General features: G+C 38.3%; 1 protein-coding gene across 1 annotated transcript in view; it reads left to right on the top strand.

Moving 5' to 3' along the window:
* LOC122790097 overlaps positions 1-16,981 on the top strand; it is an 883,343-nt gene that overhangs the window by 701,002 nt on the left and 165,360 nt on the right. The window contains exon 5 of the mRNA XM_044057668.1: positions 7,591-7,750. Within this exon, the coding sequence (XP_043913603.1) occupies positions 7,591-7,750 (160 nt within the window). The remainder of the gene's footprint in view (positions 1-7,590; positions 7,751-16,981) is intronic.

Below are 16,981 nucleotides of genomic sequence, written 5' to 3'. Positions count from 1 at the left end.
GTATATATCTATATCTGTCTATCTATCTATCTAACTATATATATGTATGTGTGTGTGTGTGTGTGTGTGTGTTGGTGTATATATATATATATATATATATATATATATATATATATATATATATGTATCTGTCTGTAAATATATATTATGTATCTATGGATATGTATGTATATCTATCTATATATAATACATATTTACACACTTTACTCATTCTACAACTCTGCTCTTTTCTTAATATCCCTCCTTACAACACTATTGTAATATCCTTTCCTACTATTTACCCCTCTACTTACTTGTATCCAACCACCATCTAGGTCTTTTTTTACTAACTTACCTATGATACAAATCTACTGTTATCCACTGTTTAATCATACTCACATCCTTAGCTATGTCTACACTCTTTACAAGCTTATACACAAAATCCACTACTCGTCTCCTCATCCTGATTCCCCTGCTACTGCTCTCCCTTTATACTACCTCCACACAATATATCCTTCTCCCAAGGCGCAACTCTCTAACTTTACCTTTCTATTATAATTCCCATCAGGGCAAGCCAACTATTTACATTTCCCCATACCTCTTTAAAAGCTCCCCAACTCTCATCTTCTCTATTAGATATTTTCAAACACGCACCTCTGTTTCTACCCTATTTACATATCACAAGTTATACTCTAAATTAAAATGTCTTACCCTCCACTGTCTTACCCATATCAAACATCAGTGTGACATCCATCCTAATCCAGGCCCAACACTCTCCAAGCCTTCTACATCTCCCCTCAGCCAACCTTTAGCACAGATAACCCAAATACCTCCAGTCCTGTCTCATTCATATGAAAGCCGGAAACTCTGACCTTCTCATCATTAATACCAACCTGAAAAGCCTAATTAATAAAATTCATGAGTTTATTGCTACTGTAGCCCTCTATTCCCCTGACATATTTGTCATTGCTGAGACTTGGCTTAAGCCTCATATTAAATATGAAGAACTCCTACCTAGTGGATATAGCATCCTTAAATCTGATAGAGTAACTAAAGGTGGAGGCGGCATTGCCATATTCTTTAAAGAAAATCAATACAACTCAACTCTTCCCCACCTGACATCCCTAACTTAGAAATATCAGTAACATGTCTAGACTTAAATCACCGTAAGTCAATTATCCTTATAACAATCTATCTCCCCCCTGCAAATAACCACCAGCATATTGAAAAAAATACTTGAATGGGCCACTACAAATTTTAGTCATGAAACAATAATAATTGGAGACTTTAACCTCGGCTGGTACACCTGCTCCACCAACCCCCCAACTAATTTTGTTAACCTATTTAACTTCAGTCAAGTAATCAACCATCCCAGACACATTGACAAGCACAATAAAAGACAATCCATCCTTGACTGGACCTTGATTAATAAATCTAATACTACTTATGATGCTGGGTGTCTCCCAGACACATTAAGCGATAATTTGCCTACCTTCCTGATTTCAGAAAAATGTACAAAAATCCCATAACATCTCATTTCATTTCATTCACAACAAAAAACAATTCTCACCAACAACATTTAACTCAAGGCAATTTTTGTATTAGTAGATTTAAAAAAAATGTTTTGATTAATTGGATTAAAATTCTTATTGGATGATTTTAACAGGGGGAGTATTTAAGGAAGATTGCTTTGCTTGTCTTTGTTTTCACATCTGAAGAAGTCTCTGTACACTGAAGATGAAAACGCAGTTTACAGTTTGCGTGGTAGTGTGGTTTAATAAAGAGAGCAACCTCGTGCTTTATAGTGTGGCCGTTTTTTCCTGTTTGGATCGGACTTTAATGTGCTTTTGTTTCTTTTGGTTCGTGATTTAACTCAAGGCTCCTACAACACGATTGGACACCTCTGAAATATCTTCCACTTGATAATGCAGTTCCATATTTCAATAGCTCTTTCCTACAAATACTTAATGAATTAGCTCCAACTAGAAAAATTCGCACCACAGCCAAGCAACTTCCTTGGCTATCAAAAGACACACTTTACTTACTAAAAGAGAGAGAAAGAGCCTGGTCTCTCTGCAAAAATAGTCAACATAAGGAGGATCTCTGCGCCTATCAGCAACTAAGAAACCAAGCAAAAAAAACAAATTAAACAAGACAAAAAAGCCTACTTCCAAGCCAATCAGCTAAAATACCAGAACAACCCTAAAAGATTCGGGCAAACAATTAGTCTCCTCCTTTCCCCAGGAAAACCTACTACCCCTGCCCCAACACTAACCATCCAAAATGTCTGTACAGCAGAACAATTTCACTCCCACTTTATCACATCTTTAACCTCGCTACTCAATAAACCCCCCCAATACTCCTCTGACCATACCAGAAACTTTCATTAATAAGGTTACCCTTCTCCATCTCAAATCAATTCAAACTAGCTATGTAACAATGTAACAATACTACTCTCCAAAGTAAGACCTTGCACATTAGCTGCAGATTGTAACAAGTAACAATGTAACAACACTACTCTCCAAAGTAAGACCTTGCACATTAGCTGCAGATCAGCTACTGGCTATGTAACAACACTACTCTCCAAAGTAAGACCTTGCACATTAGCTGCAGATCAGCTACTGGCTATGTAAAAATACTACTCTCCAAAGTAAGACCTTGCACATTAGCTGCAGATCAGCTACTGGCTATGTAACAATACTACTCTCCAAAGTAAGACCTTGCACATTAGCTGCAGATCAGCTACTGGCTATGTAACAATACTACTCTCCAAAGTAAGACCTTGCACATTAGCTGCAGATCAGCTACTGGCTATGTAACAACACTACTCTCCAAAGTAAGACCTGGCACATTAGCTGCAGATTGTAACAACACTACTCTCCAAAGTAAGACCTTGCACATTAGCTGCAGATTGTAACAACACTACTCTCCAAAGTAAGACCTGGCACATTAGCTGCAGATTGTAACAACACTACTCTCCAAAGTAAGACCTTGCACATTAGCTGCAGATCAGCTACCTGGTGACTTTCTACAACTAGCTGCTGCTTCCATCGCTTACCCAATATCCATCCTCATCAACTGCTCTATCTCTGAACAATATGTACCGCTCCTCTGGAAAATATCACACTTAATTCCATTACATAAAGGTGGTCCCTCTACAGACATAACTAACTACAGACCCATAGCCATACTGTCTACACTTGCCAAAATCTTAGAAAAATGTCTACACAAACAAGTCCTAGACAATTTTCTATCAAGCAATCTATTATCCAATACACAGCATGGTTTCTGGCCTAGGCCTAGCACAGCCTTAATAGGTTCATAGGTTGGTACTAGGCTATCGGCCCTAAGGCTTATACAGGCCTAGCTATAACAATCCCTTGGTTCTTTCTTCCCACAGTATTTACTTCCCTAGACCCCTGTCTAGCAGACCGATTGACGTGATCCCCGGGGTGAATTTCCTAGGTGAATTTCCTATTTCCCATCCAGTCATCAAGGTTCCTTTTAAAGAAGGCCAAAGAGGCACTCTGCTTGACATGTATGGGCAGTCTCTTCCAGAGTCTGGGGAGTCTATGGATTAGGAACTCATCCCTCCAGCATGTTTTGTTCATTATGATGACAAGATTCAGATCCCTGGAGCGTGTGCCTCTGAGGGCTTGGGATTTCTTTAAGTGTAGCATGTCCAACAGCTCTGAGTCTGACATGGCCTTGTATGTTAAGCAGAGATCGCCTCTGAGTAGACAATATGCGACAGAGTATAGGTGGAGTTTTCTTAGATGGTCAGCATACAGCATCTGCTTTAGGCCTGTGATTCTTTTAATGAGGTATTTCTGCTGCTTTTCCAGTTGTTGCAGATGTCTTGAGAGGTACATACCAAATGAGACGTTATATTCTATAATGGGTCTAATGAGGGATGAGTACAGTGGGACAATGACCTCCTTTTTTCTGGATGAAAAGCCCTTAGTGATGAGGTGTGCATATATTTACTGATACTATAAATCAGCATAAAAACAAGAAACATCTAGTCTCTGCTACCTTCCTAGACATGCGAAAAGCATTTGACAATGTATCATATCAACTACATCTTAACAAACTAGCTTCCTATCATTCCAGCCCAGTAGCCCTAAAGTGGTTCCATAGCTACCTGTCTGACAGGAAACAAGCCACTTTATGAAACAGCAAACTCCCCCCCCCCATCTCCCTATAACTGTTGGAGTCCCACAAGGTTCAATCCTGGGGCCACTTCTATTCACAATTTTTGCTAATGATCTTAATACTGCAGCAAACTCAGCAGTAATTGTACAATACACTGGTGATGCTTCCATAATCTGCTCTGCCCCCACAATCACAGAGCTCCAAGGAAAAACCCAAGCAGCGTTACAAAAATCAAAAATTTCCTCACAGCCCAGCAACTTATTCTAAACCCCCCAAAAAACAAATTCATGGTTTTCCAGCATACCCTGACAGCCAGTAATTTAGCCCCTATCTATATTTTCTCCTCCAGTGGCACTACAATACAGCCCATTAAATGTACTAAACCTCTCGGTGTCACAATTGATAGTGGACTGAAGTTTGACAAACACCTGGCACTAACTATTAAAAAGGTGCATGTCAAGCTAGGCTCTATACAGGGCCAAAGTATACCTCACTGACCAGGCTAGACTCACAGCAGCCAGAACCCATCTATTATCATCCCTTCTATATTGCTCTCATATTTTGCTCAAATATGTTCCAATCTTTGGAAATCTGACCTAAATAGACTTGAATTTTGCTATAACAAAATTGCAGAATTTGCTACCAATCAATCCAATACATCTTATCACTGTACTGCTCTTCTCCAGATAAACTAGTTAGAGCTCCCTCAGTTACTTAGCCTGAATCACTTGCTAGCTGCACACACAGTCATATACAAAGCTGACAACTGCCCATCACTATCACATCTTGTTGACCCTACTGCAATCTAACTTCCCTTAGGTCTGCTGACAAAATACCGTTTAAGGTTAGCAAAGCACAACACTCACACGGCATCTCCTTGTACTCCCACATTATCGCCAAACAATGGCATTCTCTTCCACAACATATTCTGTCTAGTAATGATACACATACATTTAAGCTTATCCTTAAGGAATATTTCTTAAAACATAGACTTTGTCCTGTTCCCACCCAGGCTAATCATCTCAACCCACCAAGTTTCCAACTCCCTTGTTCATATTGCTCTAGACCTCCTGTCTGTATAAACCTTCTTATACTCAAAACATAACTTGTAAAAAAAAAAAAATTGTATGTTAAAACTGTTGTAATTGTTGCCTACTTTACAAACACCTTGTATTTGAATCTTCTAATTTAAATGAGATTTGCATGGTAAAATGTTTGATTTTTCTTGCTTTGAAGACACTATGTTAAGAACCTTGTAATTTGAAATTCTATTTGCGGCTTCTATTTGCATTTGCATGAATATTTATGTTCTATTTTTTTCTTGCTAAATTTCTGGGTCTATATCAGAACACCGAACTTGCAAAATTTCGAGTGTTCTAATATCGAACCCTATTAATCAAAAATTTAAAACATCGAACATACAAAACAGCAAATTTTTTCCTAGGGAAATCATTTGCTGTTCCAAAACACATACACACAACACAAGCACACCAAACAAACAGCAATCAAAACACATTCACCTAAACTCTTACACCTAACCCTACACTAAACTATACATACACCACTAACTATCAACTTACCTTAACCCAAACCCTAACGCTAACCCTAAGGTCCGTCACTATTACACAGTCCTCTCACCCGCTCCCTAACCCTAACTCACCTACCCCACCCTAACCCTCATGTCCACACAATCGCACACTTACCTGACCCGCACCCTGGTATTAAAACTAAACTTAATGGCCAGAAATGAAAGACACACAACCCTTTGCATCAACCAAGTAAATAAGGAAAATAATTAAATGGCATTTTACACAACTGGGAAAGGATTTCAAGCACTTAGGCAATTTTAAGCTGCATGACAGAAGTGTTGCTAATATAAAGTGTCATTCAGATCACACAGCTGTACTTCTGAAATGTGGTACACACCATATGTCAAGGCAATAAACAGCACTGCTGTAATGAAAATGCATTGACTGCAGTGGTCCTTCATATGCATGTTTCTCTAACCATGCCGTGCAAAAACTTTAATCCACAACTCATTATTTTTTAGTTCTTAATTCTGGCAAAATTTATTTCTTATTTCTACGGGAGTTAATAAAGGCATATGTCCCCAGAAATTGTATTAACATTTTCAGAAAGGTTACTTTCTGGGGTGAGTCGTTACCACAGTGTATAAGTGTGAAGATATTACTGTGGTCAGTGTGTCGTCCATTCGTTCTCCTTTATGAAGTTAGAGCGTGGTTGTAACATGTACTTTCTGGGGTGAGTCATTACCACAGTGTATAAGTGTGAAGATATTACTGTGGTCAGTGTGTCGTCCATTCGTTCTCCTTTATGAAGTTAGAGCATGGTTGTAACATGTCCAACCTCCAGGAAAGTTTTGTCTTGCAGCCTTACCATTCTCCAGAGCAGACCTGAACGTTCCCAAAGCAGGGACATACCAAGAGCTGGTGTAAGGGCTCGGCATCTCCTTTTATAAATGATGTTACCCATAGCTCTATCCATAAGAAAAGCAGATACATCCATCCATCTCCAGTCTGTATTGGGCATTATATGTTTTATTTCCAAAGAATATTTTTTTCTGGTAATACAAATTGGTATTTGTGAACTACTTCTGATATAAGACCGAGTGGAACTGTTGGAATAAGACAGGTTTACGTATGAATCTGTTTGTGAAACTGTCTTGTGCCATTCCTTCCCTTTAAATGAAATGGCAGTTATTCGTTCTGTAGCTCTGTATGAGCAGAACGCTGCAGTTTTTATGCTGTCTTGATGACACTTTTAGTGTTTATTTATTCAAGTTCTCATGTTATTGATATCTCAGTACATCAGATGTCACTTTATTGAATGTGTTGCGTGATTAATGAAATCACTGAGGTTACACACCTAAGAGAAAAAAGGAAAGAATGTTTTACCAGTTTTTAATTTTGTCGGACATTGTTCAGTGTTCCAGGTAATATATGTTGAGATTGGCAATATAGTGAAAAAGCCCCCACATCAGGGTATACACTGCATGTAGCCACTCAGCACAGTGGTTTGGTAGTATTTTGTCATTTCTGGATTCCATGATAATGTAGAATTGTTCTAAGATTTACATAATTCAGTTATAATATTTGCATCTTAAGGAAGGTGTAATACAGTGTTATAGATTGCATAACTGCTTACTATTTATTCTGTTTTTTCTGCCATCTCCATTAGACTCTCCTTGTGTTTGTACAAATATTTGTCTATGTGTTCCTGTTTGCATATGTACTGGATGGCAGCTTTATAGGCACATCTCTCTACATAGCTGCCTGCCTATATGAAAAGACCTTCATCTACAGACAGTATGTATCTATAGGTAGTAGCTAACAAAATGAAGTACACAAAAAGCATTCAGGGACTTTATGTCCTTCAAGTTTTATAGGAATTGTGCAGTTATAGTGACCCTCACTACAATTTCCTCTTCTTTTCTAGGAAGATGTATTCGTGAAATATGACACAAAACTGAAAGAAACATTCTACAGTTTCAGTAATCTGGCACCCAGTACCAACTACTGTGTTACAGCCAGACTGCACAGATATGGCTTGCATAGTCGGTCACATGATATAATTTGCTGCACAACTAATTCCCCTGGTAAGCAATAAAAAACTTCATTTAAGATCTCTATTATTAACCTGGTTATGTGAATAGGACTGTTCAATCAATGAATGTATCATACGGGGAGGGATAGAAATGTGTATCATCATTGCAGAATGTCTTATGTGTCCTGAAACAGCAGCTGTTACTGTTGGAGTTTGAGTAACTGTGCTTCATGGGAAAACATGGACATTCACTTCAGAAGTGATTGTGTCGTTATCTGAAATAAAAAGAATGGGTATTGCTCATTTGCTGTGGTAATCAGTCTCTTTCAGACTCGGTATGAAAAGAAATGACTTTCATTCACTCATTAACTGGAGAAATATCCCTGAATGTTTGCATTAGTTGCACTATACCTCAGAGTTGTTATACTGTGTATACTTATCTAAAAGAAGCTTAAAATGTCTGACAGAACATATATGATGATGCTAAGGCTTTATTTCAGTTACCCACAACACTTCCACAGACACAATACTGCTTTATAATTTGTTACATTGAGGTGTCTGTCCGTTTCGCTTTCTTAACAATTAATTTTTCACATTCAAGTGTGAAACCACCCATATTAGCTTTATAAATCAAAATTACACCTCTTGCTATACTGTACTCTCCCAATATTTGCCTTGGAAACCTTCTTCTCTACTTAATTTTTCTCTCTTCAACTACCTTACTCAACTTACCTTATCAGTCAGCATTCCACTGATTGTTCTCCTACTACACTCACATGTCTCTACCCGCTCCATTCTCCCTGTGGGCTCAATCCGCTCCCCTACCCTGCCCCCAATTCCCACCCACACCCAGTACTCCTACATTTATTTCTCTGTAGCCACACCCCATCACATTCTGCTTCAATCTAACACTTCAACTTATTAACACTCCCACCCCTCCTTGTCTCAGCACCTCACCTGTTATTACCTGATCTCCTACCCCAACTTGTTACAACACCACACCTTTTCTCATATCTCCTTACCTGTTCTTACATACTTACTCTCTTAAGTTTTCACCCCAAAAACTAATATAATGGCTAAATTACCCATCCCATACCTAATAAAACTATCACTCTTGTTCTCACTCTTTCCTACTCTAACTATTGCCTATCTGCTAACCTCCTATGAACAACCATTATACCCCTCCCTTCTCTTCTCCACCAAATACACTTCTACACCAATACTAGCCATCTCTCAAAACTACATACACATAACAGTCAAACCCTTCTACCTACAAGGTAAATATCATAGACTATCTCACATTAAATATATCAAGCTAAATATTAAAAAATCACTGGACTATTATTGCAACTTTCATTACCCTATAAATAGAATACACCTCCACTCCTTATTAGATGGGGACATTCATCCTAACCCAGGCCCAAACAATATCCTTGACACTAAAGAGTGCAACCCTAATAACTCCAGTACCCAAGCTCCTACTAAGCCCTCCAACTCACTCTATATAGCACATCTCAACATACGTAGCATTAACAATAAAATTGCCCACCTCCATGCCCTCCTACATGTTGACCTATTTGACATACTATGTCTATCTGAAACATGGCTAAAACCCACAATTAAAGACAATAAAGTCACCCCACCTGGTTATAATATCCTTAGACTAGACTGGACAACCAAGAAGGGAGGTGGGGTAGCAATCCTTTATAAATCAGACCTACAAGTTACCACTACAAACCTTAGACCACCCTCTGACAATAATGCTGAAATCCTCATTTCTAAACTTCAGATCAACTCCTGTAAATCTGTATACATCATTTGCATCTACCTTCCCCCAGGAAATAAAATTTCAATCCTTGAAAATCTCCTGAACTGGCTTTCTATTAATCTCCCATAAGAAACCATAGTCCTTGGAGACTTTAACATCGACTGGAAGTCCTGCAGTATGGCACACCCGACCACCCATATTAACCTATATGGCTTCTCACAAACTATTAACTCCCCAACCAGAATTAATAAACCCAATAACAAGGAAAGTATCTTAGACTGGATTCTTACTAATACTCCTCACCAAACATACCAAGTAGGAACCCTCCCAGATGATCTAAGTGACCATTCACTAACTTTTATTATCAGACACAAAACCAACCTAATTTACCCAAACAATTTCAGGATAATACGCACCAAAAAGCATTTTAACCCAGAACTCTTCCAAGCTGAACTCAAGCAATGTAACTGGTCACCTCTAAAATCTCTCCCACTAAATGAAGCAGTGGAATATTTTAATTCTACATTCTTAACCATCCTCAACCATCACACACCAACTCGCTCTGTTAGAAATAAAGCTAAACCTGCCCTTTGGCTCTCAAATACTACTAGACAAAAAATCCTTCTTAGAAACAAATCCTGGGCAAAATGGCGTACTACTAAAAATCCCACTGACCACCAAACCTTTAGACAACTTAGAAATAGTACTAAAACAGACATCCTCTTAGACAAAAAGAACTTCTATTTCCAACTACAACAAACATACAATAAGAAGCCACAAAAGTTCTGGACTAGCATTAACAAACTACTATACCCAGGTCAGTCTATCACACCTAACCCACAAAGCTCTAACCCTGATAATCCCACACAAACAGCTAATGCCTTCAATTCTTTCTTCACAGATGCCATCCAAACTCTTGCTAGTCAACTATCTCCAAATACCTCAAATCTGCCTACATCTATTACAAGCCCACCTCCATCATTTCAGTTAAAACCAGTTCCAACTTCCTTTATTTGCTCCCTTCATCAGAAACTAAAATCTACTACCCCCTCAGCTGACAAACTTCCTGCAGAATATCTGCACAAAGGAGCTAAAGCCATAGCCTATCCCATTTCCATTCTGGTTAACAGAACTATAAGTGAAGGAACTATCCCATCTATCTGGAAAATTTCTCACATCATCCCTCTACATAAAGGTGGGAATTCTACTGACTTTTCTAATTATCGTCCTGTTGCTCTTCTATCCCCCCTAGCAAAAATTATGGAGAAATGCATCCATAAGCAACTACTTAACCACCTACTCCAAAACAACTTACTAGCCAATTGTCAACACGGATTTAGACCTTTCCACAGTACTATCACTGCCCTACTATCCTTCACAGACTTCATCAACAAAAACGTAACAACAAAATTCTCTCCTCTGCAGTCTTTATTGATTTATCTAAAGCTTTTGACATGGTTAATCACCAGCTCCTTTTAAATATACTGAAATCCCTCTCACTTGAACCTCTAACCATAAATTGGTTTAAATCTTACTTAGACAATAGACAACAGGCTGTGCTATGGGAAAACAACCTATCTACTCACCTCTCTATTTCCCTAGGTGTTCCACATGGCTCTATATTAGGCCAACTCCTATTCTTCATTTTTATTAATGACCTTCACTCAGCAATTCCTGAAGCCATCTGTATTCAATATGCAGACAACTCCACAATAATTTGTTCAGCCATGTCTCCAACTGAACTACAGTCCCTTACCCAAAAAGCATTTAATACAGTAGAACAATGGTTTTTATACCGTTGCCTTCTCCTAAATCCTAAAAAAAACTAAATTTTTACTTTTCACACCAACCCAAAAATCCACACCAATAAATTTCACACTAGTATCTAATAATGGCACTATCATATCTCCCAACTCAACCACTAAACTTTTAGGAATAACAATAGATAACAACCTTATCTTTGATACTCATATAAACAGTACTATCAAAACAGTCAACAAGAAATTGGGGTCCCTCTATAGAATCAAACCCTTTCTTACACCAGTAGCCAGGACCACCATAGCCAGAACTCACCTAATCTCCACCCTACTCTATGCTTCACCTATATTCACTAATCTTTCTAAAAACAACCTCAACAAACTGACAATCTCCTATAATAATATTGCTAGATTTGCCACTGGCTCTCCTTTTAGAACTTATCACTGTCTTAATCTTAAGCAACTAGGCTGGCTAGAGTTTCAAAACCAGCTGCGATTTCACCAGCTTGTTATAGCCCATAGGACCCTGTATCAACGTAACAACACTCCAATACTCTGTTGCCTCATTACCCCATATAACAATCTTAAACATTTATGCTCCTCAAACAAACTCCTTATCAACACCAGCAGATCCAACAACTTAGCAGGAGACTCTCTGTTCTGTAATACTGTTGGTAAGCACTGGAATCTTCTTCACACTGAACTTATATCTCTGTTTTCATTGACACCTTTTAAACAGAATCTAAAACTATTTCTCAGTACACATTGGTTATGCCCCTGTACTAACCCTGACTAACTTTCTCTCTATACACTAGTTTCAATACTCTTCATCTTTATTGACTTATCCTTAATCAACCAAAGACCATGTTATTGCAATTTAAAATATGTATATATGCATATAGCAACATCTCTTGCACATTAGCTTATACTGTCTTGTGTTATGCTCACTATGAGTATTGTATTTTGCTAACAATAGCTGTTATATACTTTGACTATTGTAACTTTCTATATTGTCTTTATGTAAGTGTCTTGGAGCTTTTCTCCCCGGGCCTCTACTGAAAATGGACATGTATCCAGTTAGACTAGCCCGGTCAACAAATGTAAAATAAATAAATAAAATAAAAATAAAGAATCCTGCTGCAAGGGGTATAAGGGTTTATGTTCAGGATTTTTAATCTTTTCTCATAGACAAGAACCCTCAATCCTCTCATTGTTATAGCAAATTGCCTTTGTTTTCTGTGATCCATTTTCCAATGTTTGCTTTATGAGAAGACAAGATGAAAAGGGTGATTTAGTTTAATTCTAATTACAGTTACAGTTAGTACACGTGAGTAAGGCAGGAAGTGGGGCTTTGCCTCCCTCCGCCATCTTACTCATGTGTGCTGACGCTAACCATAACCCTAATCCTATTCCTAACCCTACACATGCTACAACACAGCAAACAGACAACACAAAACATGAATAGCACTCACCCCTGTCCCTTTACCTAAGCCATACTACAACAGTATCCCATGAACACTTGCATATTCATAACAAGTGCTGCAACAGCCTTGGACAGCTTCACATCACCACTTTTTCATTTAAACATTCATTTTCCTGCTCACTTCTGCTTACCTACAGTATATAAAACTAAATTCAACCATATGCAGTTCACTTAAATCAGCACTCACTCATTTGTGCATTCTCCCTTTTTTATACCTTAAAAATCTTTCCAGTAAATGTGCATTCTGCCATTTGAGTTACACCAATATCTATCTCTCTGTCTATCACTAGTCCATGTTTTCTTACCTCTTTGAAGAGTAGTGTCTCAAAAATGATTTGCCACTCTTAGTAGATCAAAAACAAGAATTGCTGAAGACCATGGTGGGTTAGTTTGGAGAGTTTCTCCTTTTAATCTGTGTTGTACATACAGGACGTTATTGCTAAAGACGATGGTTGATTAGTTTGGAGAGTTTCTCCTTTTAATCTGTGCTGTGCATACAGGAAGTTATTGCTGAAGACCATGGTGGGTTAGTTTGCAGAGTTTCTCCTTTTAATCTGTGTTGTACATACAGGACGTTATTGCTAAAGACGATGGTTGATTAGTTTGGAGAGTTTCTCCTTTTAATCTGTGCTGTGCATACAGGAAGTTATTGCTGAAGACCATGGTGGGTTAGTTTGCAGAGTTTCTCCTTTTAATCTGTGTTGTACATACAGGACGTTATTGCTAAAGACGATGGTTGATTAGTTTGGAGAGTTTCTCCTTTTAATCTGTGCTGTGCATTCAGGAAGTTATTGCTGAAGACCATGGTGGGTTAGTTTGGAGAGTTTCTCCTTTTAATCGGTGTTGTGCATTCAGGAAGTTATTGCTGAAGACCATGGTGGGTTAGTTTGGAGAGTTTCTCCTTTTAATCTGTGCTGTGCATTCAGGAAGTTATTGCTGAAGACCATGGTGGGTTAGTTTGGAGAGTTTCTCCTTTTAATCGGTGTTGTGCATTCAGGAAGTTATTGCTGAAGACCATGGTGGGTTAGTTTGGAGAGTTTCTCCTTTTAATCGGTGTTGTGCATTCAGGAAGTTATTGCTGAAGACCATGGTGGGTTAGTTTGGAGAGTTTCTCCTTTTAATCAGTGTTGTGCATTCAGGAAGTTATTGCTGAAGACCATGGTGGGTTAGTTTGGAGAGTTTCTCCTTTTAATCGGTGTTGTGCATTCAGGAAGTTATTGCTGAAGACCATGGTGGGTTAGTTTGGAGAGTTTCTCCTTTTAATCAGTGTTGTGCATTCAGGAAGTTATTGCTGAAGACCATGGTGGGTTAGTTTGGAGAGTTTCTCCTTTAATCGGGGTGTTGTGCATACAGGAAGTTAGTATCCTTAAGCTTAGGGGATATGGGGGGAGGGGGGTTGCCCTTATATGAAAGGTAAATGTGGCATGTTCTCCTACAAAAGAATGTTTTTGGTTTTCACTTTTGCAATGAGTCACACTGATTCATTTCCACCTATTGTGATTGCTCAAGTTCTTTCAATTCAACTCATTTTGATATTTCATATTGAAAGATGTAGCTATATTTTTATATATATATATATATATATATATATATATATATATATATATATATATATATATATATATATATTGTGACATTGTATATACAAAATTTAGAAAATCTTTAAATGAGTTAACTGTACCCTGTGCCCTTAAAATTCTCAGAATAATTAGGTAATTCACTGTACTAGATCATGCAGTGGAAGACTGATTGCTTATCTGTGTTTTATTAAAGTCTGATGCAGAAAATATGAAGGCATTTTTGTCAAGTAGGAGAACATTATGGGTTAAAGCAGTGGTTTTGGCTGAAGATTTATGATTCCCCCAGTTGGATGGTCCATGTGGGGACTGCATTGGTTGTATCTTGAAGGAAGATGAGGAAAAGAGTTTGTGTAGAACTGGACAGAAGGCCTAGCTGATACTTGTAGCTGTGGATTATAACCTACATCCTGGCCACTGGTGAGACTATACGGGACTCAGCCTGTAAGAAATAAATTGTCAGGGTTGTCTCTAAAGACAGAGAACTAGCATCCAAGGTAACAAATATAACATTGACTGTGCAAAGCTAAAGTGGGCTGTTGTCATTTCATTGTTAAAAATGAACTTGTGTTCTTACATATCTCTCACTGCAGTGTAGTTAAAAAGCTCATACTGGTGTAGTCACGAAATTCATACTGGTGTAGTTACAAAGTTCATATTGGTGAAGTTAGACACAAATCAAGCAGTACTTAGAAAACAAAGAATTAGCTTGTCAAGAATGATGAAAAGAGGGGAGTCACATGAATGGCTACTGCCTGGCTACTACTAGTGCTGATGCTCACCACCGCTTCACTCTCTTGGGATACAATGCATCTTTGCTTCTTCTCTCACCAGAAGCAAAACATTAGCACCAATCCCAAGGTGAGAAAAAAGCCACAGCCTGTTTGGTGATCTTCAGTCTTGTCCTAGATGATGCCAGGGTCTGTAGGCTAGGAATGTCAAGCACAGACACTCACTGCCCAATCAGAAATAGCAATCAATGCACTCTGCTACTTCTCTCACCAGGAGAAGAATATAAGCATAAATTCCAAATGGTCATCTAAAAAGCAGTTATGAGGCATTCTGGTGATCAGCAGTCTCCAGAAAATAATGTCCTTATGCTCCGTCTCTCACCAGCAGAAAACAGAAGCACTAATCCCAAGAGGAATACTGACAGGCAGAATGTGGGCTTCCAGTAACTGGTAGTCTTGCAATGGATGTTCAAAGGTAAGATGAAAAAAGAAATGGGTTAATCCTAAGCACTACAGCGTGCACTGAGCAGTTAGACATGAACAAGGAGGTAACTTAAGCTTTAGGGGTCTGAGTGGAGAGCCAGTAATTTTAAAAGAGCAAGATAGACTGAAAGGGGGTAGGCTCTTTTGTATTTTGACTCTATGGAATACAGTGGGATGGCCAATAAATTTAAATAGTTGAAGGGGAGTGTTTTCACAAAATGATGATTTTGTGCTTACTCACACAAGCCAATGAAAGGGGAGAGAGAAGGAGATATGGGGTCAAATTAACATAAGGGGCTGGCAACTAGAAAGACAGTTTTGTTTAAGAACACAACAGCAACAAGTTGGGAAAAAAATTAAAAAAAAATTCTGTGTGACTCACAAGAGACACAGCTGTGTTCTCTTTCCAAGTTTTAATATGCAACTAAAAGCAGAATACAAGTAAAACACAGTGTAAAGAAAAAAAACAGTATATAAAGTAGAAAAAGCCAATAACGTAATACATGTGTGGGAAGAAATAGCCAGGGAATTGTTATGGCTAGGCTTGTATAGGCCCTAGGGCCGATAGCCTAGTACCAACGTATGAACCTATGAACAAAATACAAGAAAGGAAAGGCAAATTAACCTTTCCCTCACAACAAGTTGTGGCAGTGTATGGGTAAGATTTTGCAGTAAAGCCTGACTTAACAAAATAGTTTGCTAAAAATGGAGCTTTTCTCTCCGGACCTCCGCTGAAAAAGGGTGTTATGCCCAGAGGTGGACTCTCCAGGTAAACAAATGTAAAATAAATAAATAAATGAATTAATGAATGAATGAATTAATTAAGATGCCTATCTCTTTCAGGCTGGCTACATAAGTTGCAGGAATATGCTGATTCTTGTTTTCTATAGGCATGACTCATAGGGACAGGGGTTACTAAACTGCATGGAGTTTGGTTTGTTAAGGATAATGTTTGGATACTAATACAAAGTGGGAAAATGCCTAGTTATACTGCAGTTCAAGGTATGTTTGTTTGCACTTGACACAGGTTATTTCAGCCTCAGACATGGATTTCTAAGGTTACATAGATTTGTGTAGGTCTCCCATAGGGTGAAAAGCTTTTGCACAGGTAACCTACTATAGATAGAGTCTAGTAACAGTGGTGCAGCTTTTTTAATTTCTTTTTGATGAAAAGTTCATTTTTCACAGTTCTGGATTTTCCACACTTTTCAGAGTTTTGAATAAAAGCCCCTGGGTGGGTGCCACTCTGTACAAGTTACATTAAGAGAGCTAGAGAGGGATCCAATCAAATGCAGTTAGCAGTGGAGGTCTGCAACATCAGAGCCTCTAGCCAATCACAGCTCACTTAGTTCTATGACTCTGAGCTTGAGCTACAAGTCAATGACAGAATTTCAGAAACTTTAGATGTTATGTGATCCTATCTCGCCTACATTCTGTACTGATGGGTTCGGCCACGCTATACTATAGAGCGAAGTCTCTAATTG

Source organism: Protopterus annectens, chromosome 15.part0, assembly GCF_019279795.1.
Source record: "Protopterus annectens isolate FY-2018-M chromosome 15.part0, PAN1.0, whole genome shotgun sequence".
NCBI lineage: Eukaryota > Metazoa > Chordata > Ceratodontiformes > Protopteridae > Protopterus > Protopterus annectens.
Note: the sequence above shows the minus strand (reverse complement) of the source record. Positions and strands in the feature narration are given on the sequence as shown.